The 26,072-nt window shown below is 36.0% G+C and overlaps 1 protein-coding gene across 1 annotated transcript in view; it reads left to right on the forward strand.

Moving 5' to 3' along the window:
• Positions 1 to 26,072, forward strand: part of EYS (eyes shut homolog) — an 852,840-nt gene that overhangs the window by 352,966 nt on the left and 473,802 nt on the right. The window contains exon 22 of the mRNA XM_019287512.3: positions 14,329 to 14,450. Coding sequence (XP_019143057.3) covers positions 14,329 to 14,450 — 122 coding nt within the window. The remainder of the gene's footprint in view (positions 1 to 14,328; positions 14,451 to 26,072) is intronic.

A 26,072-nucleotide genomic window follows, 5' to 3' on the forward strand; every position in this document is an offset into this window, starting at 1 on the left:
TTTTAGTCATATTGTGATAGTTGTTTCATGCTTGAGGAATGAACAGTAATTGAGACACTGTTTTTTACATGCTTTAAATATGTCAACTTCATTAATAACTATAATTATGAACAGGAGGCCAAGTACACCTTCTCACAGTACCTGCTACCATGTAGAAACTCAGATATTTCTCCTCAGCCTTCATTATGTACACCTGTAGCTTCCAAGTTCCCAGCTTTATATTACCGCTGTTGGTTTTGGCTGTATTCCCAGTTTATTTTCCTACCTTCCAGACTGTCAGTTTTTCTCCACTAAACCTTTGTCAATTAGAAAATCTTTACTATTTCTATTAGTACCTGCATGCAATCCATTAAGAGAGATTAAAAAATCTTGGGTTTGTTCTATGTAAAACTGATTGTAAATGACCAAATGGACAGAAAGGAACTGTGTGAATGAAACAAGCTTTTTAGTGTGATCTTTTAGTAATAAAAACATCCCTTTTCCAAAAGAAAAAAAAAAAAAAAAGATTGCGGAGACACTGTAATACTAATCACGTCTTTCAGCATTATGAAGAATGAATCAAGAAATGTACTGAAACCACCACCAGTTTAGGAGGAGTTTCTGGAGTCTTCATTCCCAACTGTTTTGCATGATACAAATTTAGACTAAATTTGGGGTTAGACAAAAAAACCCTCAAATAAATGCATATCAGGAAAAAATATTCAGAAATTTATTTTTAAACTAGGTAACTAATACACAATAGTTGTTTGATATTGATGCCTTTTCCTGGTCTTAAAATCAGGAGTCATACACGGTTAGAAGGGGAAAAGGGATTTTACCTTGGTATTTATTTTAAGGATCCTTAGGTGTACACGTCCAGGTCATGTGCATCAAGATGCACCCTGCCGAAATGCCCCCCCCCCCACCCCCCCAAAGATCTGGTATAACATTATAGGTTTTACTAATTAGCAGATCTATCAAAGATTCCCCAATGAGAGGCTCAAGTGAGCCCCCCTCCCCAAGGAACCTTCCTCTGGATGGTTCTGTCTTGGTTTACAGAATGTGTTCTGGAGAGGACCTTGGGGTCTGGGGCACACTGATCCCTAGCTACGAAGCTTCTAAAATGTTTAGTCTCTCAGCTTGAAAAACAAGTCTAAGAATGTAGGGAAAAAGCACTAGGAATACAGAAGTTGTAAAAAGGTATAACAGGGGTATAAAAGAAAAGGCAAAAAATCTTCATGGCATCAATATAATACTAGCTTTGATCCGGTTGAAGTGTACTGAATGTCATGGATGCTAAGAAAACCCAGACTTTTACAAAGTCTTAGGCTTTCCTCACCTGTCTTTACTGAATATATCTCCTCCTTACAATAGTTGTCTAAATCTTCTCTTATTTTTTTTAATTGCCCCAATGATTTCACTCCAATTGTCAGATGTATATTTTTTTTCTTATGATGCTCTTGATTTTCCATCCCAAAATTTCTTTCCGTTTCTAAACTGTCAAGCAGAACACACATCAAACACAGTCTTTATTTACCAAAGGTATATCTTTGTTATCTCTTTTTGTCTCTAACTTGTAGCTGAGAGAAAAATGCACTGCAGACTTAATTTCTGTTTAATCCCAAATAGCAACTAAGCACCACAGAGCTGCTTGCTCACTCCACACCCTGGTGGGGTGGGGGAGAGAATTGGAAGGCTAAAAGTTAGAAAACCTGGGGGCTGAGAAAAGTTTAATTCTTTAAATGAAATTATTAAAGAGAGAGAGATGTTAAATCCAAGGAAGACAAGTGATGTAAATGAAACCAATTGCTCAGCACCAACCAACTGTTGCCCAGCCTGTTCCCAGGCAGTAGACCCCTGGCCAGTTTTTCCCCAAGTTTATATGCTGTGCACAGCATCACAACTGCCCTTTGGTTAATCGGGGTCAGCTGTGTCCTCTTACAGCCTTGTGCCCCCCAGCCTACTCAGTAGCAGGAGAGCATGCGAAGCTGAAATGTTCTTGACTTAATGTCAGCCCTGCTCAGCAACAACTAAAACATCAGTGAGTCATCAACATTATTGTCATCTTAAATCCAAAACACAGCACTGTACCACTTACTAGGAGGAAAATTAACTCTATCCCATCCAAAACTAGGACACTTCAGAAATGTCATTCTCCAGAAACATAAAAGTCACAGCAATGCTTACATGGTTATAGCTGAGAAATTGTATATTGGGAATGTCTCCAGGCCATGGTTAGAATCATAGAATCAGCTACAGTTCAAGTACAACTATTAACCCAGCAGTGCCAAGTCCTGAGAGACTAAACTGTGTCAGTCATTGCCACATCTACACAACTTCTAAATACCTCCAGGGATGGTGACTTAACTATTTCGTGGACAGCCTGTTCCAGTACTTGATAACCCTTTCCCTGATTTTTTTACCTGCTTTCAGGTAGTTGCAGAGAGTGATAAGGTCCCCCCGAGCCTTCATTTCTCCAGGATAAACAACCAGTCCTCATGAGACTTGTGCTCCAGACCTTTCACCAGCTTCATCACTCAAGTATTTTATTATTCTATAATTTCTTACTAATGGAATGGTCATTCTGAACATTTTCTTGCTTTTTTTTTTTTTTTTAAATTTAAGTAAAAGTACCAGTTTGCTTCTCATCTTCATGTTTTAGATGGACTATACATTATGAATTAAGGGTTTGTATTCCAAATAAGCACCATCCTGTTTGTCTTAGAAAATTGAAACCTCCTTCTTCATCTATTATTGAGTACAATTGTGGCAGCTAATCCAGAATAGTGCTTATATAGTCTTTCTCCATACGTATCAGTACAAATATCAGTAAATATCAGTTTATATATCAGTAAACAAATACTCTTTATTCTTGTTCAGAGTATGCATGCTTAATGAAATACCAAAACAGCAAGATGTTCTGGTGCACTTCTTATCAATTATCTCATGATTTCTCGATGTACAGAATGTTACAGACCTCTGCTATGTTTTCTTCAGCTGTATTATCTTTCAAACATGCACATATTATGCAAATTAAAAAGAGAGGAACAATCCTTGAAATAATTTTTATTTTTAAAGTTACTTTTAATGTTCAGGGTTTTAAAGCAATTATGTTTTCTAGCTCTTCATACACTTTTCAGAAACAGCCATTTAATTGGAGATAAATAAGTTATTTACATTTGTATTTTAACAATTGTACTACTATACACTTCCTTTTTAAAACATCTGATTCAAAGAAACCTGTCCGGTTTTTTTCCCACTAAGTTAACCCTGATACTACACTTTTTAAAATGATATACTAAAGTTTTCAGTTAAAGTTAAGAAAAAAAAACCAAAAAACCTACACCCAGAATAGGATTGATTTCATATCAAGATTAAATTATATGCTATTGCATTATATGCTATATGCAGTTTTACATTCTTCTGGTCAAAGTGAAATATGCAAACCTATAATTTAATGAGATATATATAAAATAAAAAGAATTTGCAATGTTATTTATTTAGAAGACAGCTAAGGGTTTGCTCTTTTGTATCACAATATCCTTAATAAAATATTTTAAGAAAAGTTATGCTGTACATGAAAAAAAGATCCTCTCGGTCTCATTCTTCCTCTGGTCTAAAACATTATTTTGAAACTATATAGCTGCAAACAAGTGGAATGAGTTTCAGCAAGCACTGCATACCAAAGTTCTGTAAAAAGAGTACCCTGGCATTGGTTATTATGTTTGCAAATGGTGAAGCAGAAAATGTTGGGGAATTCCTGAAAAAGAAGCAACTTGTGAGACTAATATTTAACAGCAATGTATTCTTTGGATAACTTCTATTTGAGACTGCATTGAGAGAATTAACTTCCTGCTTATTAAGCCAAATGGAGTTGTACATCACAGAATCACAGAATATGCTGAGTTGAAAGGGACCCACAAGGGTCGTCAAGTCCAACTCCTGGCATTCCAGAGCACCATCCCAAAGAGACGCACCATGTGCCCGAGAGCATTGTCCAAATGCTTCTTGAGCTCTGTCAGGCTTGGTGCTGTGACCACTGCCCTGGGGAGCCTGTTCCAGTGCCCAGCCACCCTCTGTGTGAAGAACCTCTCTCTAATATCCAGCCCAAACCTCCCCTGACACAGCTTCCCTTGGGTTCTGTCACTGGTCACTACAGAGAAGAGATCAGTGCCTGTCCCTGCTCTTCCTCTCATGAGGAAGTTGTAACTGCAATGAGGTCTCCCCTCAGTCTCCTCTCTTCCAGGCTGAACAGACCAAGTGACCTCAGTCACTCCTCATAAGGCTTCACCTCAAGGCCCTTCACCATCTTCATTGCCCTCCTTTGGACTCTCTCTAATAGTTTAATACATGTATGTGTTTTGATTTTCCAGATATTAGCATTTTAAAATTATTTAACATTGCTGTACCTCAGGACGAAGAACAAAAAGAAAAAAGACACTGTAGGTGAAAAAGGAAGAGTAGGGATCTTGCATGTGTGTCTTGACAAACCATGGTCATATATTTTTCTGCCTGAGATGGCTGGTGGAAAATACACTGTGGTGATCTACTTCCAGTTCTCACAGGGCTCTTGAAGTCTTCTTCTTTCAGTCTGCAGGAAACACATTTCTCCACAGCATCCCTCAATTCTTAATTTAACCCATTAACAGAAGATGATCAAAAATCAGATTTGATAAAGATCTACAAATGCTAGTAAAGATTGCTTAGTCAGAGGTTATGTCCTTTCATGCTTCTGTTGCTCTGAATCTTCAATTCCCTATTTGTCTTGCCTATCCTATTTTTCTAATCCTTTCACCTATTTAAATCTATATGATTAGGTGATCCCTCCAGGATCAACCACTGTCTCCTCACATTCCTATCAGGTTTGCACTTCAAATTTGAGGTTTGATTTTTGGGGTTTTTTTCCTATTGGCTTATAGTAGCCTTCAGAATCGTCCTGTTAGCTGCAATGGCTGCACAAATCCAACCCTTCATCCAATTCCTGCAAGGGCGTGGATAGAATTCCATCAGTAGAAGAACAGGCTACATCTTTAGTGGTGCAGAGAAGGAGGGAGAAGAGACAGAGAAGAGAGAAGAGGGAAGTGAATGAAGAGAGAAAAAGAAAGAGAGAGTCAGTGACACAATTGCAATCACACCAATAGGAAAAGAAAAATAATTTATCACACTTGCACAAAAATTTCAGTCACAAATAATCTTTTATTGTGGCTTATTGATGAGTTGCTGGTCTCATCAATATGCTGATGAAATCCAAAGCATGAAGAAAAGACCTAACAACACACCAGCATCATAAATTGTAATAGGTTTAATAAATAGGGCTAGTGGGTACAGTGTTTGCAATACCATTAAAAGGTGTGAGCCTCCTGAAGTCCTGTAGGCAAGCACCTTCAATATCCAGAAATAGAACTTCATTAAAGTAATAAGATACAAACTGCAGGAAGGCCAGCAAAATGCAAATTGCTAAAGATTGCCCTTAATAAGATCAAGCTCTCCCAGGGAGTGGAAATGAGACAGAAAAAGTTATAGCTAAGATTAAATATTTTTACAGCCTTACAAGATTAGAATGAAAGTCTTTAAATTTCCTGCTATTGGAGAGAAAAGCCTTTTCTTTCTCTCTTATGAAATATGAGCTAATGGGTAAAGCGTGGTTAACCTCTACCATACCAAATACAGCTAGAACCATAAAATCCAAAGTTGTAATTTCTTAAAGTATTACTTCCCTAAACTCACAGTATAGTCATCTTACAGCACAAATGATTGATATTTTATTGCCTCATCCTAAATAATATTAAAACTCATTTTAACTATGTGTTAGGAAAATAGAGAAAGAGGGGAAGACAGTTCTTAACATTTGAATGTGAAATGTTAAGTTAGGATTTTATTGTAAGAATACTATTCCCTTTCCTCTTATCTGTATAAATGTTTCATAATGGAAATTCCCTCTCAACAGTCCTTTAGTATGCTTAAAAATCTATAACTAACCTGCATTTTCCAGGAAAAGGAGAAACAGAAATCTGGAACTGGTGCTCTTAAAATCATGATCTGATTCTCAAGACAAAGTAGGACAAAGACATTCAAAAGCAGAGAGGAAAAACCTGAGACTGGAATAATTTTATAAAAATGGGGAGGGCTGGACATGCTCTTATCCCTCAATTTATCTGGGATGTCTCCATTTTTACAGTTCCCTTTTCTTTCTCTCTCTCTTCCTTCTAGTAAACTGCATCTTTAAAATGATGGCAACCCTTAGCAAATTAAAATTGATCTCCTTTATTTCTTGTCCTACGACCTCTTTATTAATTTTTTAAGTGATGTAGAGTTTTAAGAAAAAACCTCAAAAGTAAACTCTCATTGATTTTTCAATTAAATAATTTGGATTTCGAAGGAGTGCTTGTACTTGACTTTTGGTGACTTATTTCTAAATTGTGTTATGCAACAAGTGAATTAGACTGTTGGACACAATTTGTGCTTTTCCGAGAAAGTATTGATTCTTATAACAAGCCATTCTGAGACCATAAGTATTACAGAAATTCTCTTGTAATCAGAAGCTGCTATGAATTTTTCATGTGTGGATGCATCTATCCCTATGTGACCCTGATAAACAGACTGATCCAAGTTTTTAGTGTATGAACCAACTTCAGTTATGCATTATGAAGCAGTTGCATACTGTTAGTTTTGGTAATGGAAAGCCGTACTGAAGAAAAGATGAAAAGAGCACTGAGATTTAATTTCCAATACAGAGGATGTGTATTAAACACAAACATCTGAAACACTGCAATTTTTTTTTTTTTGGTCTTGGGATAAATTCTAGAAAATTGTGCTGGGTTTAGTGACTCAGAATCTGGGGGCACTGGAATTCCTCTTTTGGGGAATCCAACCTGCCTAGTTTCAGGCACACACCGTCCTTCAGGAGCTGTGACACTGGGTTCAGAATGACAAAACTCTCGACAGAAAAGATGCTGAAATTTTTCACAAAGTAGCCTAGTTCTCCTGGGCATTAGCAACTGTCCAGCTGTATGAGCTAACTACGTGGGGGAGGTTTCTACTAAAGTTCTGTGCATATTGTTCTAATTTAAAAAGTGAAGAATGATGGCATATCTCTGAAAATGAGTACAGTCAAGCCCCATGAGTTGCAAATTAAGGTGAGTGTGGATCCATGTTCTATTTCTTCCAAATGACTTTCCTGGAATGTGCTTCATTATACTGAAATGTTCTATAAATTTAAAGCAGAGATGAGTGAAAGTTCAAAAGAGGAGACTTGACATGAAATAATATTTTGAATGTCTGGGTCCTTCTAAAGATATTTAGTTTGAAGTATTTTTGGAACAGCCTGTTTCTTTAACTTTCCTCTATTTTTGAGCCTGAGGTTGGGAAAATGCCACTTTGTGGTGATTGAAGTGTACTGATGTGATAATAGTTGTATGCGTAAGATCTAAATTTGAATGAGCTGTTATGTTAAGGCAGGAGATAGCTTTGTTTTATGGAAACCAGTAGTTGTTCTTCTGCATTTTCTTACTTTATTTAAAAAGTTACCAGCTGCAACACCAGGTTTGTAATTCAAAAGCAAGATGTTATTTCTGACTGTCAGTATCTAGACTATTCCTTTGGAATACCACAGTTAATTCCCCACAGTTCTCCTCTTACCTGAGATCTAGGGGCAAACTGAAGGCTTTGGACAAGCTTTTAGGGGGGTCAAGTTCCTGTCAGTACTTCGGTTTAACAGGAGTGTGTTCATGACCTTTCACTAGTCATTAAACAATTGAGCTAAACGTCAAACCAGATACATCATCAAAGGCTGATACTCAAATGTCTGTCGCTAGATAGATTATTTGGTTTATTTTGCACAAACAACTTAAGGCTGTTGTTGTTTTTCCTTAGTTTTCCAGTACTGTTCAGCACCTGTCATGTTGAAGATTATTTGATTGGCACACTTCCTTGTAGGCTCTCTACAAGAGGACTAAAAGAAAGGTATAAACAGAAAAAATGGCAGAGGTCAGGAAGTAGAGACAAAAAAAGACCCATCACCAATTATTAATTATGTAAGAGGTCTCAAACTGAATTTGATTTGTTGTCATAAAATTATTGCTGGACTGGGCCAGCATCAAATCTTATTTTTCTCCCATAAATCCTTTATCTTTCCTAAGAAAAATCTTCCCTTATTCACATCAACAAATTTTAAAACACTTTGACTGTAACATTCACTTATATAAATGTTTGTTCTTAAATACCTCTTAGGGTCTTCTAATGTTCACAGTTCTTGTAGCATCTCATAAAATAAAATTTTGAATTTACTAAAATATATAAATTCACAGAAGTTTGTATTTTTAATAGAATATTTTTCCTTTTTTCTGCAAACATAATATATACATAATGTTTAATATTGGCCATGCTCAAATGGAATATCTGTGTCACTACTAGTAACAGCCATGTTGCATGTTTGCATGCCTCAGCATGTTATGGATGAATCTCCACACAGAAAACTAAGCCCAACAAGATTTACATTGTACTGTGAGAACCATCATGTTTGAGCAGTGATGGAGATAATTGATTAAATTGTGAAGGCATAGGCCAGAATTTATTTGCACGTTAAATGTTACATGAAATCTAAAATAATTTTAAGAGAAGCCTGTTACTAGCATTAATTGGGATTCAATTTTAAGAGAACTAAACTTTCACCAAAATATACTTTTACAAAAAATGTCACTTTAAAATTATCAATATCAAATGCAGCAATAATTACGATTTTTTAGCAAAGCACCATTCTATGAAGTGGTTGTGTATAGAGACCTGCAGTGCAAATAAAGAGTTCCCATTTAAGATAATTTTCTTTGTGGTTACAAATTACAGTACAGTTCATTTAGAGTTATAAAGACGCAGTATGTCTAGATACCAGCCATATTTTAAGCTGGAACTTGCACTGAATGAAAACATAAGTTTCTCTTTACTACTGGTGTGCTATTCAATATGATGAAAATCTTACTTTTTTGCATATACTTATTAAATGCTTTCAATATACACAGAATTATTACAATGTAACACAAAACTCATTACAACTTTCCAAACTTTGTTTGTAGCAGCTGTTTTAAATATAAATTAATTTAACTTATACATTATTTAAAATGTTAGAGAGATAAGCAAATTGAAAATATTCTTTGTTTCTCCTGTAAGCCTCGCTTAAAATTTAAATTTAAAAAAAAATCCTGGTTTATCCTTTACATCAGATGATATATAATTTATAATAACTTAGGGTACAAAAGAATGTAAGTAGGTTTGGAAGAACAAATAAATATACTGATCAGAATTTTTAGGATATAACTATATAGGAAAAGATACCTAAAAAATATCTAAAATAAAATAAATAAAAATATCTAACTTTACCTAACACTACCTCAACTTCTGTAGATAACTAGTACCTAATATTAAGGTATTTACCCTAGTATTTTACATTTTTAAGTGCTTAACACACAAAAACCCCACATAGGCTTTGTAACTTACATAGGAAGAGTAAAATAGAAAAAAGACTTTTTTAATAAAATAATATATAAGAATACATCAGTTAGTGATTCTAATAAGATTCAGTAACTAATTTTGGTGATTTTTAAATAGTAGTCTTATCAAAGCCAATCTGTACCGCTTAGAAACTAGATTTTTAATTGTTATTTTTCAACAATTCTGAGTCCATGTTTCATACTTTTTTCACCTTATTCTTTTATGCCACTTTTTATAATTGTTCTTCCAATTAACATCAGTATTAATAACCATATGGCAAACCTCATGACACTCAGCCCCAAAGGTGTTCCTTTGCTGTGAGTTAGGCAATCTAATCATTACAGAGATACTAACTCATATTTGATCAAGCCATGTATGTCTTTTAGAGTAGCAACTACAGAGCTAATTGCAGACTTTCTTCATGTCAGAAGTAAAATTTCCTTAATTTGCGGAGTAGCACTGTTAATACATTCACTCTTCCTACAACCTGTGAAGAACAGGTAAATAATTCATTATCAGAGGACAGAAAAGTAGTGTTTTTTGTGGGACTTCACTCTGCATAGGTCTTGTCTTAGCTCAGACTTCTATAGTAAAACTGAAAGTAAGTGTTAAACCAAATGAAAATGAACAGGTATCCTGGTTTTGTTTTGTTCTGCTTTATTTTGTTTTGTTTTTAAACAAGCTTGTTTATTTAGGATATAAGTGCAAACAGACCTGAACAATGAATACAATGCTATAATGACAAATGGGAATCTAATTTTGTTAGTGAATATGTATGATTATGCAAATAGTTAAATAAATAATAACTTAAAAGTAAAGCCCTAAAGTAGCAACTCAGAAAAGACCCTCAAATTAACAAAAATGGGTGCATAAATAATGTTAGGATCTCAATATGGTGTAGAGCAATTGCAAATATGATTTCACAGATGCTTACATTTTTATGGTCACATTTATTTCACAAGGTTAAATGAACTGCTCTTAGCACTAACAAAATGAAGTTGCTTGAAGGTCTTTATGTAGGAAAAAAAGCCCTGCTTCCAACAGGCAAGGGTTTTGTGATGAAGCTTTCTATTGAGGCTGGAGTACATCTCACATTATGTGCCAATGATAAGTAGTCTTACAATATGTTCATCCTTTTTGGCCTTAATGGAAAAAGAGTTGTGCCCCATGAAATACTGGTCTGGCAGAAGAACTTCAAACAAACTTCTGTGTTTCCTTTTGTGTGTTTCTGTTTACAGGTGAGGTATTTTTTGTTCTTTCTGTGAATTAAAAACTTTAAGATGCCCCCAAAAATGCTTCAACCCCATGGTATCTTTAAAAATTAAATTGCTTCCATTTTTTCTCTAGGCATAGAAAACATATCTGGAGTGTATATCTGCATGATAAAAATTCTGCTCAACCTATATATACAAAGGACAGGCTTGAAGATTTGCCTTGTTCATAATTCAGATCTTTGCTGTGTGTGATGAACATTTTTCATTGTAGTTTCTGTTTACAGGTGTTCAGCTGCCATTTCCTAGTAAAGTAGCATTGACTAGGGCTTAAGGAAATGATTAATTCTTCATTTACTGTGTTGGAGAAAGGAAAATTTGCAAATGCACTTGAATGGCACTTTCTTACAACATACTCAGTTACTTGGATAAAGACATGCTCATGTACATATGTGGTTCTGGGTATGTGTACAAGGCATCAGAAATTTTGACCCTGTTATAGCTGGTAAAATCCACTCTTCTTAAGCATACTGTGCTATATATTGTACAAGGGAAAGCTATGTACAAGGAGTAACTGTAGTGTCATTTATGCATTTATTGTGTTCTTTAGAGGACAAGCAAAAGACAGTTTGCAGGAACTGAAAGGTACCATTTATTTTAATCTGTCTCCAGTGGATAGTAATACATAGCACAAACAAAGTGGAACAACATATAAATAGGTGTCCAACTCTGTTCCTTCAGTCTCTTGCTTGATCCACTGCATGCTTTCTACTGCAGCTTCTTGTCATTTATGTTGTTCATGTATGGTATGCCCTGACTGACAATCCCAGCTCTCTCAGCCTTTCCTCATTTGAGAGATTTGTCAATCTCTTAATAATATTACTGGCTGGACACTTTCCAATAGCTCCATATCTCTCTTGTACCGGGCAGCCCAGAATTGACACAGCACTTCAGATGTGGCCTCCCCAGGGCTGAGTAGAGGGGAAGGATCACGTCCCTCAACCTGCTGGCAGCATTCCTCCTAATTCAGCCCGGGATGCTCTTGGCCTTCTTGGCCACAAGGGCCTATGGCTGACTCTTGTCCAACCTGGTGTCCACCAGGACTCAGTTTCTTCTCTGTAAAGACTTGTATCTATCAAAACCCTTTTTATCTGCTTACACTTGTGTATAGTTTATTGCAACATTGCACTTTCAGTTACCATAAAACTACACAGAGAAGAAATAATGTGTAAGAATTTGTAGTTTATTCTGCACATGTGCATGATATACATAAATGTGAGTAATATTTTGTGCTTGATGTGACAATCCTTATGTAATGAAAAATCTGCAAACAACAGAATTTCAGCATTTGATTGGAAGATAATTTTAGTGAGACTAGAAAAATACTGCTGCTTTCTAAACAAAACTATTGGCAAGCCTCCTTTCACTTCTAATTTTGTAATCCATTTCCTGAACAGTTTTTTGGAAACAAGTTATCTCGCATTCCTAGTATATGCAAAAACCTAACCTGATGATAGAACAGTTTTTAAGAGGTGTCTGATTTTTATTTATGGGTATGGATTAGTAGTGCTCATTTTTTCCCATTTGATACTGATAAATATGCAGAGAACTGAGATATTTGAGTGTGGCTATTATCACAGATCACAGAATATTCTGAGTTGAAAGGGACACACAAGGATCATCAAGTCCAACTCCAAAGTGAATAGCCCATATGGGGATTGAACCTTGGTGTTAGCACCATGCTGTAACTAACTGAGCTAATCTCAGGGTCAATATGTAATAGGAAACACTAATCTGTGGGCTAGTAATGTAATTTGTCTCAAATGTATTTTCTTTTTCTTCTTTGACACAAATCACAGAAAATTATTTTCTCTTTCCAAGTTCACCTCTCTGTATTACATATCAAAAGAACAAAATATTTTAACAAAATCTTTCTGTCTCCTATAGAATCATAAAATTATTAATTTTGAAAAAGACTCTAAGATCATCAAGTCCAACTGTTAATATAGCACCACCATGTGCATCACCATATCATGTCCTCAAGTGCCACACCCACATGTTTTTTGAACACTTACGAGAATGGTGACTCAACCACTTTCCTGAGCACCCTGTTCCAAAGCTTGACTATTCTTTCAGTGAAGAAATTTTTCCTAATATGCAACCTAAACTGGTGCAACTTGAGGCCATTTCTCCTTGTCATGTCACTTCTTACCTGAGAGAAGAGATCAACCCCCATCTTGCTACAACCTCCTTTCAGGAAGTTGTAGAGATGCATAAGGTCTCCCCTGAGCCTCCTTTCCTGCAGACCAAACAACCCCTGCTCCTTCATCCACTCCCTCTAGGACTCGTTTTCCAGACCCTTCACCAGCTTTGCTGTCCTTCTCTGGACTCAGTCCAGCCCCTCAATATCCTTCATGTAGTGAGGGGCCCAGAACCGCACACAGCACTCAAGGTGTGGATTCACCAGTGCTGAGTACAGGGGGACAGTCACTGCCCTGGTCCTGCTGGCCACACTATTGCTTATCCAGACCAGGATGTCATTGGCCTTCTTGGCCACCTGGACACACACTGGATCATGTTTAGCTGGCTGTTGACCAGCACCCCCAGGGCTTTTTAGCTGGGCAGCTTTCCAGCCACTCTCCCCCCTGACTGTGGCACTACCTGGGGTTGCTGTGACCTAAGGTCAGGAACCAACACTTGGCCTTGTTGAACCTCACACAACTGGCCTTGGCCCATTGATCCAACCTGTCCATTATCCCTCTGAAGAGTCTTCCTACCCTCCAGCAGACCAACATTCCTACTCAACTTGGTTCCATTTGCCCATATTCCATGCCCTATCTTAAATCAGAAAGATACCCTTCAATTTTATTTCCTGACTTTTAAAGTTTATCCCAGTGGATTTAGAAAATCTATGTCACAGAAATCATGGGTGTGTCTCAAGCAAATGTAGCAATGATGTTCATCAACATGAGCACAAAACAAACAGAATGCAGTTGGGAAAATATAAATCACAAATACACTATGCTGGTTGATGCAAATGTTCATTTGACCAGATATAGTAGAATATACATGTAGATAAGTTCATTTGATGTACTGGTATCAGTGGAGCTGTTTCACACTCCAGGACAGTCATACTTAGTGTGACTTCAAATTACTAACTTCCTTTCTTTTTTGTTATCTTTGCAACAATAAAATATTCTAAGCTTTTAATTTGGCAGGAGAGGGTAAGAGTATCATTACAGAAAGGTCTGGGTCAACTGCTCAATCTGGACTCCCTTCCGAGTTCTGACTCTTAATTTATTATATTTTTAAAGTGTATTAGGAAATTAAATAATTTCTCTTTGCTGTTTATATGAAGCTCATAGCCCATATATCTTTGAAACATAATTGTCTCTCTTTCCAAATTTTAATAACAAAAAAACCTAAAATGCAGCAATGCTATTTGCAGACTCTAAATACCAGTAGATGCCACAATTCTGCATCACACATTTCACTATCATCCTGTGGTAATTTATTTATGCACTCAGCTTTTAAAAAAACTCCTAAAGTTGTTTTGTTGACTGTTAATGTTTTCCAACAATTAGTAATAATACTATTGTAATTGCATTAAAATACAAAGAGTAACAGATTGTTTATTTTACTTAATGTATTACAGAAATACCAGTGTGATTGCTTGCCTGGATGGGAAGGAAAATTTTGTGAAAAGGAATCAAATGAATGTAATTCAGAGCCTTGTAGAAACAATGGCACCTGCATGGACCTTTTCAACAGCTATCAGTAAGCATTGCCCTTTTGTCACTATATGGTCATGTTCCAGGAAGGCTTGTGCATCCAGCTATTGTTTTGTTTCTCAGCTTGGGAAGGAATGTTATTATCCAAATGGACAAACACCTTGTGTCATGGATACAGTGTTTCACTGTACTTTCATGTCAAGCCAGCAGATATAATAAACTGTACATGTAAATTTTTTTTAAAAAGGAAAAGAGAAAAGCATGATTTAAAAACATTTAGCAAGCAACACAGTTTGGAGCTGTACTTTGTCAAAGGAAATATAGTCTCCCTTTCTTTCATATTTGCCCTATAAATACAAGAGATGCTTTGAAGAGGAAAAGTAGTGGTAGTGGGCAGTTGGATGAAGAGATCATATCATTGCTGCCACCTTGTGGCTTAAAATACCAACAAAATAGTAATTTAACTAAAATTTATATCCCCTCAGACAAAGCATGAGGATTTGACACTAACCACATTAATTTTAACTTAAACCCCAATCTTTACTTCATGCATGCATTTATGGTTTAAAAATTATTTTATTTCAGTAGCATACACAATCTAGTAATCAGCTTCTGCTCCATCAAGCCAGGGTTTGTCTATATTATGATGCCAATAGTAGAAGAGTCCTGTAAATTCTTAATAGACACAGATGTGTCTGCATATAGAGATTGGCGTAATAATTGCACATGGTACATAGGCTAGTGGTTGTACAGTGATTATATTCCTGGTAATATAGACAATAATCAGAAAGGAAACTTACCACAGTTGACAATGGGGAAATAATTCCCCAAATAGCCAAACACGACTAAGTTAAATAACATAGTATGTATAATATAATATCTTCATTTAATTAATTTTTGTTAAGAACTTAACCAAAAATGGTTTTGATGTCCTAGAGCTGTATTTTTTTGTGGTATTAAACATCCTAGTTTGATAAAATATTTTTATTCTAATAAAAGAAAGTATAGCAATGTTGAGAAAACCTGTTAAAATCTTTTTAATTGCCTTTTTTTTTCACTTTTTAAAGTCTGTTGGGACATAAAACAATTTTAAAATATTTTTACTTCTGTGATTCTTATTTTTCTGATGCTTGTAGTTCTTAGTAGTCTGCCACCCTCAAGGTCAATTTTAGGTAGACAGATATTTTGCAGGCATGAATCCTTACCTGTCCTTACACTTAGCCAATTTTTTCAGCCTCTAGAAGCATTATATATATTGCAGAAAGTAACAGGGCTTTTTCTGATTTTATTCATAGCTGGATGCACAAATCCAAGGATTCTCTATATTTTATTGAAAGTTAGAATTCTCAAAAAGTACTTTTTCTGGATTTGGCAAATACTGAACTGTTACAGAGAATGTTTACAAGAAAATTGGTTTGAACCATGAACACCACACGTATTTTTTTTCTCAGCTATTTGTCCTAGCTGACATAACAGAACAGGAAACTCAGACATACGATTGAATCATCATATAACGGGGGCATGATATACCAAACAAAACAGCATCTTCAGAGATACCTAGTGACTCTGAGACTTGGCAACACCAAGTAAAATTAGTGTTTTATTTTTATAATATAAAGCAATTTCATTTCAATCATTAGACCTGTCCTTGTTTGTACACACAGATGCTAAAAGACCATAATTACTCTTAATTTAAAAAATGTGTTGGTTTGTAAATACTTTTCTCTTAAAAGCTACATCAAGACAAAGTATTTCTCTTACAGGAGCTAAGGAGTGGCAGTAACTGGTACCTGAACCTCAGGACATCCAGCCATATCTTTAAAACTAAATGTAGTTTTCAAAACAGGATAAATGGATTATAGTTGCCTAACAGAAATGATCATTGGTGTTCTCGAGCTGTGCCCATGCATTATTTTGGACAGGCATTAGTCTGGACCAAAGTCAGGCCAGCAACTGCTCCGAGAATCCAACAGTGATAGGCAATAAAGTTTTCTAGCCTGTGGCCGTTTTGGCACTGTTTATTTTCCTGCTATAAGTTGAGGTGCTGGCAGCAATACTCAGAATTTTCTGAATTTCTTTGAAGTTGGCCACACCATGACTGGTACTTGATATCACTTCCAACTTAAATTAATGTAAAGAACAGATAAATTTATCTTTCTTTTATGCTTTGGTAATCCTCATTAGTTTACTTTCTCTTAAATATTTGCAAGTCCAGCTGAAAACATCAGTTACTTTAAAAAAAAAGTAATTTATTGTGCAACAGCTTAAAAATATATTTTTGTATAGGAAAAAAGTGAATATAATGCAAAATGAAACATTTTCCTGCCAAATTCAAATCTGTGATAACACAATAATAATACAAACCATAAATACAATTTAAAACTTCAATTTTGAGTTCATTTTCTTTACCTGGGGCTATTAGTTGTTGAATCTTGAAGTGAAAACTATCTGGAAAAACTGAAGTATCAACAAGACTTCCAGAAATGAATATCTTTCTTTATGGATTCCATCATAGGAAAATAAATCACGTTCCAACAGGAAAAAAAATCAAATATTCTCAGATGCATATTTTTATTTTAAAAAATCAGATAAGAAAGGTGCTGAACCAGTAGTCAAGCTTGAATTGTTGAATGTGAATGGTTTTTAACATTAGCCCCCTTTCATTCAAGTTAATTTATGTTCAGCCGATAAAATGAGAGACATCTTTTTCTTCCTTCTCAGTTTTCAGTTTGGCACATGGCACATGGCAAATAAATTAATTTAGAAAAATTTCATGCATATATTTCATGCATATATTTCCAGAACCTGTGACTTTAATTCTCATGATAACATGAAATCTCAAATTATGGCTCTGAACATTTATAGACTGATTCATCTATCATCAGCTGAATTCTTTATTTCTTCTCTATTGTATTGATAATTCTGAGGTTTAGCCCTAGTAACATCAAACCCTAATGTAGTGGTTTGGTCCAAGATACTCATTACTGTTTACCTTCTGTGAGATAAGAATTAGGAGAAAAGCAAAGCAGGCACAAAACTTGAAAGAATATAAAGAAGTTTATTAATAGACCTAAAAAAAGGAAAAATAAAATAAAATAATATATAATAATATATAATAATATATAATATATAATAAAAATTATATAATTAAAAAAATTAAAATCATGCCACACCTTCAGAACTCTTCTCCTCCCCCCACCTTTCTCCCTTCTCCCACTGACAATGTAAGAAGACAACCCTTGAGATGTTCAGTCTGTTTACCACTTCCATAATAACCTTGTTCAGTTCATTTAGGAAGAAGAGTCTCTCTTGCCCATGCTGTGGAGAAATTATCACAACAAGACAGCCGCTCGGGTTGGTTCTCTGCTCCCATCATGTGAGAGTCCCTTCCCCCAACTTGCAGCTTTTCCCACAACTGCTTTCGAGGGTCCAATCTTGAGCTCCTGGGGTGCAATTTTAAGGTTGAGCTGTTCAGAAACAAAAGTTCTCTTCACCCATCTCTGGGAGCATTTCATCTCTAAGAATAGAGGCCCTTCTCCTTCCCTGGAAGCAAAGGGTCCTCCTCATCTTCATCTTTAGGACTATCTCTGGGAGCATCTCTAGGAACTGAGGTCTTATCCCTTCCATTTGGAGCAAAAGTCGTCATCTGGTCCATCTCTCCCTGTTCAAACTTCTCATCAAATTACAGCTGCTTCAGCATCCGTCTATCTCGGCACAGGTGCTTTTGCTCACAAGTACAGGTTAAACGCTCCACCCGCATGCCTTCATGAAATTACAATGGGTACTCTAATACATCATAGCTTTACAACAGAATTCAGCTTTAAGCATCTCCTCTTTTTCCTCCCTCAGGTTTTCAGCTCTTCACAGCACTAAAAGGGTTAATCTCACCTGGGCCTTGCAGCTGGAATGTCACTTATCGCTGTTGGTCACATGATCTTTGCCGGGCAGTGGTGGGCAGCTTTGTGTGGCCCCCACACAGGGCCCACAGCCACCTGTCCCAGCACTGGAAATGAGAGAGCTCTGCCCGGGGTTTGTCTATTCTTAAGTGTGGATCACAGAGGGAGTCAAAATTTTAAGTGGCTTGAAGAATTGTCCATATTCAAACTGGCCAGCTGATAGGTTCTGTCAGGTCATAGAGGAGCTGTAAGAACCCCTTTGCAAGGACATCACTTCCGGGACTATGCTTTGCTAGCCCATGACACCTAATTAAAGCCCCTGTGTCTCCTTTGCTGTTACCAACATTTAAGTGAAAATCTATTCAACTTTTCTTGCCAAATAAAAGGCAACATAACTTTATGGATGAAATGGAGTTTCTAGTGATGTAGAATAGTTTGGAACTTGGCTGTAATCATTATGATATTAGAACTTGGAGAATGAATCAAGTGCCTTTCCAAAGTACTCAGTTCTTTCTGTATATTCACATGAAATCACAGATATTCATGCTATTTACCATTTTGTCAATACTTCTTGTTGAGTTTTTTATAAAGAATAAAAATGGTGCCTTACTGCTGCTTTTCTGTTTATAACGTACAAATAGACTTCTCCATACTAAACAGGAAATTAGACCTACCTAAGTATATTTTCTTATGTCATTTATCTATCTTTTATGTTTTATGACAGGTTCAGTATTTGCTTCCATTCACTACAGAAAAGTTTTCCTTGTCAGCACTTGAATCCATCCACTAATAAAACTTTTTATATCAGTGTAAACTGAAGTCCAGTTCTTCATGCTGTCTTAACTCCCCTTCATACTACTTTTGCAAACAGGATCCCTTGTTATTTAGTTTATTTGTTTGGGTTTTTTTGTTTTGGAGGCAGAGGTTTTTCCTGCCTGCTCATTCTTATCCTTGATATTTTGGTTCTGGCATGTTTTCTCACACCCTGTTTGTGCAACTATATCACAGGTCTCCATTTACCCCTTCACAGTTACAGCTATTATAAACATGGCTGTGTTATAAAATGCTGAAACCTCCCCTTCCCATTAAGTTCTGCAGGGATGAAAGTTGGTAACTGCCAATGTCACCTTAAAATTTGAGGCTAGAGTTCCTTAAGCACTTCTGAGAAATTATTGCTGATGTGCAAAAATGTTCTCTGTATTTAAATGTTCTTAATTTAAACTCTTTTGTCCTTTATCCTGTCCTGTAAGAGGCCATGGTTTTCCCACCTCCCTTTACACTCCAGTTGAAAGAATGATTTGTGTTTGTAGACGAGAGTATTTTGAGTGATTTCAGAACTCATCTCAAACTGTGCTAGTCTTTCTTAACAATACTTCTTCAATTAGTAACCATGCCATGATCATCTTTCTTTGTCTTTACTTAGATAATGATTTATGCCAGCTGACAATTTGGATAACCATACTGTCAACCAGAGTTAGACTTATCCTGCCTCTTTCTTGTTACTTTCTCAGTACATTTCCAAGTACAACATCTTCCCTATTGCTTCCCTCTTTGCTCCCTTGCATTTGAAGCCACATCTTTTCAGAATAATAAAATAGTTTTTCATTAGTGTAACTGTCATCTACCTGTGCTAAGCTCTTATAAAAAAGACCAGTCTTATGTCATTAGGATATATTCAGTGTCATGCATATTTTAATTGCAGTACTGTTACAGAAAATCAGCATACTGTTTCACTTTTTTTTCACCTTCTGCAAAGGATTTATTTGGAAAAGCAAAGTCAAAATCAGCCTCCACATTTTCTCAGAAATATGCATGAATTGTTCTGTGCCAAGTTGTAGAAGCAGGTGATTCCTAAGTTAGGGATGTGTGAACATCTGAAAGATCTGTAAGTAAAAGCATGCCTATTTACACAGTGTATTTTAAAGATATGCCCATCTCCTTAAATGAATGAGTTTTAAACAGTCATGGAATTCTAAAGTCCTTATATGATTATAATTTAATTCTGTGTTTGGTCTGCCATCTGTTTTTACTGACATTCCTTTTAACTACTGCTATACTCTTCCTTAATTTTTTTTTTTTCCCAGAAGCAAGAAGCAGCTTTTCCCATAGACGGGAATTACCTCAGTATTTAATGATCCCAGATACCAAATGCCAAAACATTTTATTGCAAGCAGCAACTCTTATCTGGAATTTCTTCAGGGTTCTTTGGCCAACTCTTTCTCTCTTGCTACAGAGACATTTCCCAAAACATTTGTCTGTTGCACTTCTGACTTATCTTTTATCCAGAATTGTATGGTTTTTTTCCTTCCTCCTAGTACCAAGTTATGTATGCATTTCTTACTCAAAACCATCTTTAAAAGATTTATATGGATTTACTAAGGAATTAGATAAAGAAATGTGTGAAGGCACAAACAAGTGCTTCCTCCACACCTAGTAAGGGTTTTATAGTTCCTCTCTGGTAATACTGCTAACAAAAACAGGAAACGTGTAGTGTGCTTCTTGTTATCATGCATTGAAATGAGCTTTAGGGTTTCTACTGCCATTAGCAAACAAGAAAATATTGCTGTGCCACCTCAGCAGCATCTACCAAGAAGTCACTGACATTCTGCAGTCTTTAGGGCATATTTTAGCCATAATTCAACAATCTTCTCAAAGGACAAGAACATTTTTATTCAAAATCTCAATAAAACATTAAAAATTGAAACCAAACATAGTAAGTACCTGGAAAATACTTCTCCCCTTCCAAAATTAGCTCATCAACTTTTTCTTCATGAACAGTACCATCGTTCCACCTGGCATATTTAATCATTCAGTGATATATTTTAAATAAATGTTTTATAATGTATTTTGTTTACAAACACCCAAAGAGACATAAAATGATCATTTGATGAACTCACAGGTTAAATGGAGGGAGTGTAAACCAGTTTCTAAAATAATAAGGCGCCTCAGGCATAGCTTTGAGAATGTATGAAATGCAATATAAGTTATCCAAATTCATCGTTGCTGTAGGGCAGTTAAACACTTACATTGCAAATAATGCACTAATACATGAGCTAAGAGACAAAGCAGTTTCCACAGCAGTTTATGGGCTCTGGCTTAGAATATGCTAAAGTTTCCTGGGAACTCCTGGGGTCATTAGAGGACTGCTGCGAACCTTTGAAGAGCTTCAGGGTGCCTGGTGCTCCCCAGAAGAGATAGCTACAGAAGTCTGTGACTGCTAATAAGCTGTTCAGTGTCCCACAAGCTTTGTTGCCAACTTTTCTTTATTTATGGGGACTTCAAACTTTTTGTTTCCAGCTGACTCCACATTAAGGACAGCCAAGCATCCTTTCAACAAGTGCTAGAGTGTATGTAACTGCCAAGCCCAGAGCACAGCCAACATAGTAGAAGAGGCCAAAAATTCCACTGAGGATATTGTGTGCTTAGATAGTGAGGTACGGCAGGGCACTTTCCCTGACCATCCACCAGAGTGACTAGAGCAGCCCATTAGAGACCTCAAACCAGACTGAGCTCCTTGGGGAGGATGCAGTTCTGTAGGCCTGGAGCTGCAGAAATGTTTGGAACCTATTGCTGAGTCTGATTATGATAGTGTCCTTGCCTGGAGGAAGCACTTGTAGCTGGAGGAGGATCTGTGTTGCCAAGTAAAGGAGCTTCAGGAGGCAGTCAGCACGCTGTGAAGCTGAGATGGGAACAGTATCATGCTCTCCAAGACCCTACAAATACAGGAACCTGAACTCCGCGACATAGTGAAGGAGAACCAGGAAGAGTCTTTGCATAAGACTTTGGAAATGGAGACTCCAGTTACGATGAAGGCTAGAAGCTTGTAAGCTTGACAACAGGATGAGGCCTCCTGTCCTATGCTCTGCCACTACAGAGTAGGCTCAGTGACCCACAGCAGAGGAGAAACTAGAAGTTCTGTCCAGTGAAGCATCCAAATCAGCTAAACCTGAGTCATGAGGCAACACCAGAAGGAAGGATGAGTGATGGCAAACACTGGGAGATTCTCTGCTACAGAATCCTCATAGGAGATATCATGAGTCCTGAAGGAAATGGCTCAAGTCCCTCTGATGCCACTCTTGATTATCTCGAAAAGATCTTGCTGACAAGAAGAGGTTCCTAAGTATTGGAAAAAGGACAGTAAATGGAAATACGTCAGAGAACAGAATGGGAAAAGGCAGAAAAAAAGAAGGCTAGGAATGAAGAATGTGGCTGCTACTTTCAAGAAAGGCAAGAAGGAGGATCTGGGCAGCTGTGGACCAGTTAGCCTTACCCCAGTCCCAGGGAAGGTGAAGGAATGAATAACCCTTTAAACTGTTTCCACACACATGATGGAAAAGAAGGTGCCCAGGAGCATGGTTTCACAAAGGGGAAAGCATTCCTGATGATAGCATTCAATGAGATGACTAGCTTGACAGCTAATGAGAGGACTGTGGATGCTCTTTCTCTTGACCTTAGCAAGACTTCAGACACTACCATAGCATCTTCATAGACAAAACTCGCTGAATTGCTGGACACAAAGACCATATTCAACATAATTCATCCCCTCATCATGTTACATAGCAATGATATTAAAACTGAAATTCAGTGGCTTGTCTTTTGTAGCTACAGTTCTGTTCAATAACAAAAATGCTGCCACCACAAAGTATTTTTGGGTGGGATGTGGTGGGATGTGATGATGTGTGGGATGGTGAGAATCAAAAGTAGAATGGATTGAAATAAGATAGACAATGCACAAAAAGAATGTCTGAAAACAGTTTTCAAGACAGATTTCACTGACGCATTATTTCTAGTCCTAATATTATAATGCTTCTGTTGTAGATGATTCATAATAGACTCATTCCTGCTTGTTCTTTTGCCCTTCATTTAACCACTCACTAAAAGAACATTCACATTTTTAATTTGGAGAACCTTAATAAAATGGGAAGTTTAAACAAGCAAAGAAACAAAAATGCTGTTGACACTTTAAAAATGGCTCATTAGAAATCAATGGTAAAACCATCTGTCTTTGTTAGCTACAGATTAGATATTTCATGCATCAGCAGTGTGTAATACATGCACAAAGGAACAAAATTTTTCTAGGATTATGGGCATTGCTGCTGACATTATATCCTTTTGAACCACGGAGAATCAGTAATAAAGAGTTGCACATAAAAAGACAGGGTGTAGATCCCATTCTCATTACTATAAAAACAGTACCTTTTCCTTTGATTTGAAAGGTCATTAGTAAAATCAATGTTTCACTTCTTGGAAGAGATTTCATTGGTTTCATAGATACTGTTTCTTTTACCTATGTTCTTAAAGTAATTCTAAAGTGATCAAGGGTCAAAATTTTTGTAAATTAATTGTGTCAGTTTAAATGTTAAGATGTTACATGTGTTTATTTTGTCTTGAAATAACTTCACAGCTAAAACAATAGCAAGGTTTCATCTTCAATTATGAGGTATTTCCTTTTGAAGTAGAGAATTATTTTCATAGCATAACATAATTTCTTTAAAAAAAATTAGAATGGGATAGGAGCTACAAAACTGGTTTTGGAGAAGGGCATTATTGTATATTTAGAAAAAACAAGTGTGAAAAAGTATGAGTTATTCAGTTGAAACAGTTGCATCTTTGAAATAATTGCTTATATATGACACTACAATATGAAATATATGTACACATATACAAGTTATACATTAAATGGTTCTAGTATAAGTAAACTATACACAATTAGAAAATCAACATTGGCTTCCCCATCACTAGTTTCTATAGGTAACAAAATTTTAATTAATAATCTTTTTGGATTTGTTTGGGATTTAAACTGTGTGTGCTCTGTTAGAGCAATAGAAGCATTATAGAAGTTTATTTGGACTGCAATTACAGATTGTACATTGTTAGAGCTCCTCTATAAACCAGTGCTCACTCTTCAGCAATAGCAAGCAGATTAATGCAGTAACCATCACATTTTCTTCTACCAAATGCCAGTTTGGATATATGAAAAAAATCCATCAGAGTTATAAAAGGGAGCCTTTATCTTTGAAGGTCACAGGTGGAGAAAAGGGACCACAAATACAAAAATCACAGCTCTCTGTGAGCATCCATAAGCATTGTTATATGTATGTCTCTTGGACTTGTTCATTCCCTATCTGGAAGGGACAGTCATAAAATTTTCATAGGTTTGCTCTACTGAAATAACTCAGTGAGACACCCATAGAAGAAAGTTGGATTGTTTTTATTACAGTAGATATCAAAGGAAGATAAAGACATAACTGACTCTTGCAGATCAACTGAAAATAATTTTTGTTGTTTGCTTTTATAGCTTATATCAGAACAATAATCTTTATAAGGACAGAGCTATTTTTTGAAATGTTGTTTGGCAGGACATGACAAATCAAATTTGGTTTTCTAACAAAATCTGCAGTAGAGAAATAGCTACTGCATGTGTGATTGCAGCATTTGAGCAGTGCAGATATATTTGTTTGTTTGCTTGTCTGTTTATAACACTGAGAAATACTGTCTGACTCGAAGATGCTTAATTTTGGTTTTTTTCCTATTTACATATTTGGAAATTTAAACATTCCTTGAAAAAAAATTTTAAGGGTTTATTTATATAATTATTCTTAGGCTAACCTAATCAAGATCTGTGTTAGGTTATCTTTGGTAAATTTAGTCTTGAAAGATGAAATGTTACTGCCTCTGTCACTATTAGGTGAATGGTAAGAGATTACAATTTGGCATATTAATGATGGTCAGTTTGTTCAAATCCTTTTTTTTTCTTTCTCTTATTCTAATAACAAATGTGAAAACAGAGACACCTCTGCTTCTTAACCTATTTCTAAAGTATTTTCTAGATTTCCACTATTAATTATGACACACTCTAGCCTTTCCAAATGTTTTATTTTTTATAGGCTCCTTTGAAAATCTGAATTTATAATGTTGAAGTTAGTATGACTGCTTCTGAGTGTTGAAAATGTTTCAATAGTTCTCTTCAAATATATAAACATAAATACTATATGGTTAAGTGATGTCATGATCATCTGATATATTCTGCCATACTAAATCCTATATCTACCCTTGGTTATCAGTTTTTTATAGGCATCTAATTGATTCTAGGCATAAATAATTCAATGTCTTCTATGTTTGGAATAAAAAAAAAAAATACATTAGTCCATTTGTTCAAATACATTCTCTTATTCCCTTGCCTCTATTCTTGAATCAGATAGTGCTTTGTTGTCAGCCTGAGCCATAGACACACAGTTTCTTCTGTGATTCTCTTCCTTGGAGCTTGAGTAGACCCAAAGTAAAAATCAATCAACAATTCTGAAAAATTTTCCATACAATATTGGAAACACCCTCCCCACCGCCCTGCAAAACTGATAAACTTGCTTAAATGACTTGCAGAGTTCAAAAACAGTCTGAAATATGAGGGAGACAAATAATTCTTTGCTCATCCATTCAAATCATTATGCAGAGGTCATTTGCACAGACTTCTGAATTGGTGTGTATTATGTTCAATTGTTTCTTATGTCAAATTCTCCAAATGTCAAGGTAATCTATCTTCAGGGCTAGATTTGTATTGTTTGCGCTTCATAAAATTTCAGAGTTGGAGCATGCTATCTAGCACTTCATGTCGCCATGCTAATTATTGTTAATAAAGATTGCAATTTTAATTACCTTTATTTGGCCTATTTTGATTGCCTGTGGTGGAAGGAACAGACCTGGAAAGATCTCCTTTACTCCTGCAGAGTAAAAGTCCCTTCCACTGTGAGCACTCTACCCAAAGAGTTCATTTT

This window comes from Corvus cornix, chromosome 3 (genome assembly GCF_000738735.6).
Source record: "Corvus cornix cornix isolate S_Up_H32 chromosome 3, ASM73873v5, whole genome shotgun sequence".
Classification (NCBI taxonomy): Eukaryota; Metazoa; Chordata; class Aves; order Passeriformes; family Corvidae; genus Corvus; species Corvus cornix.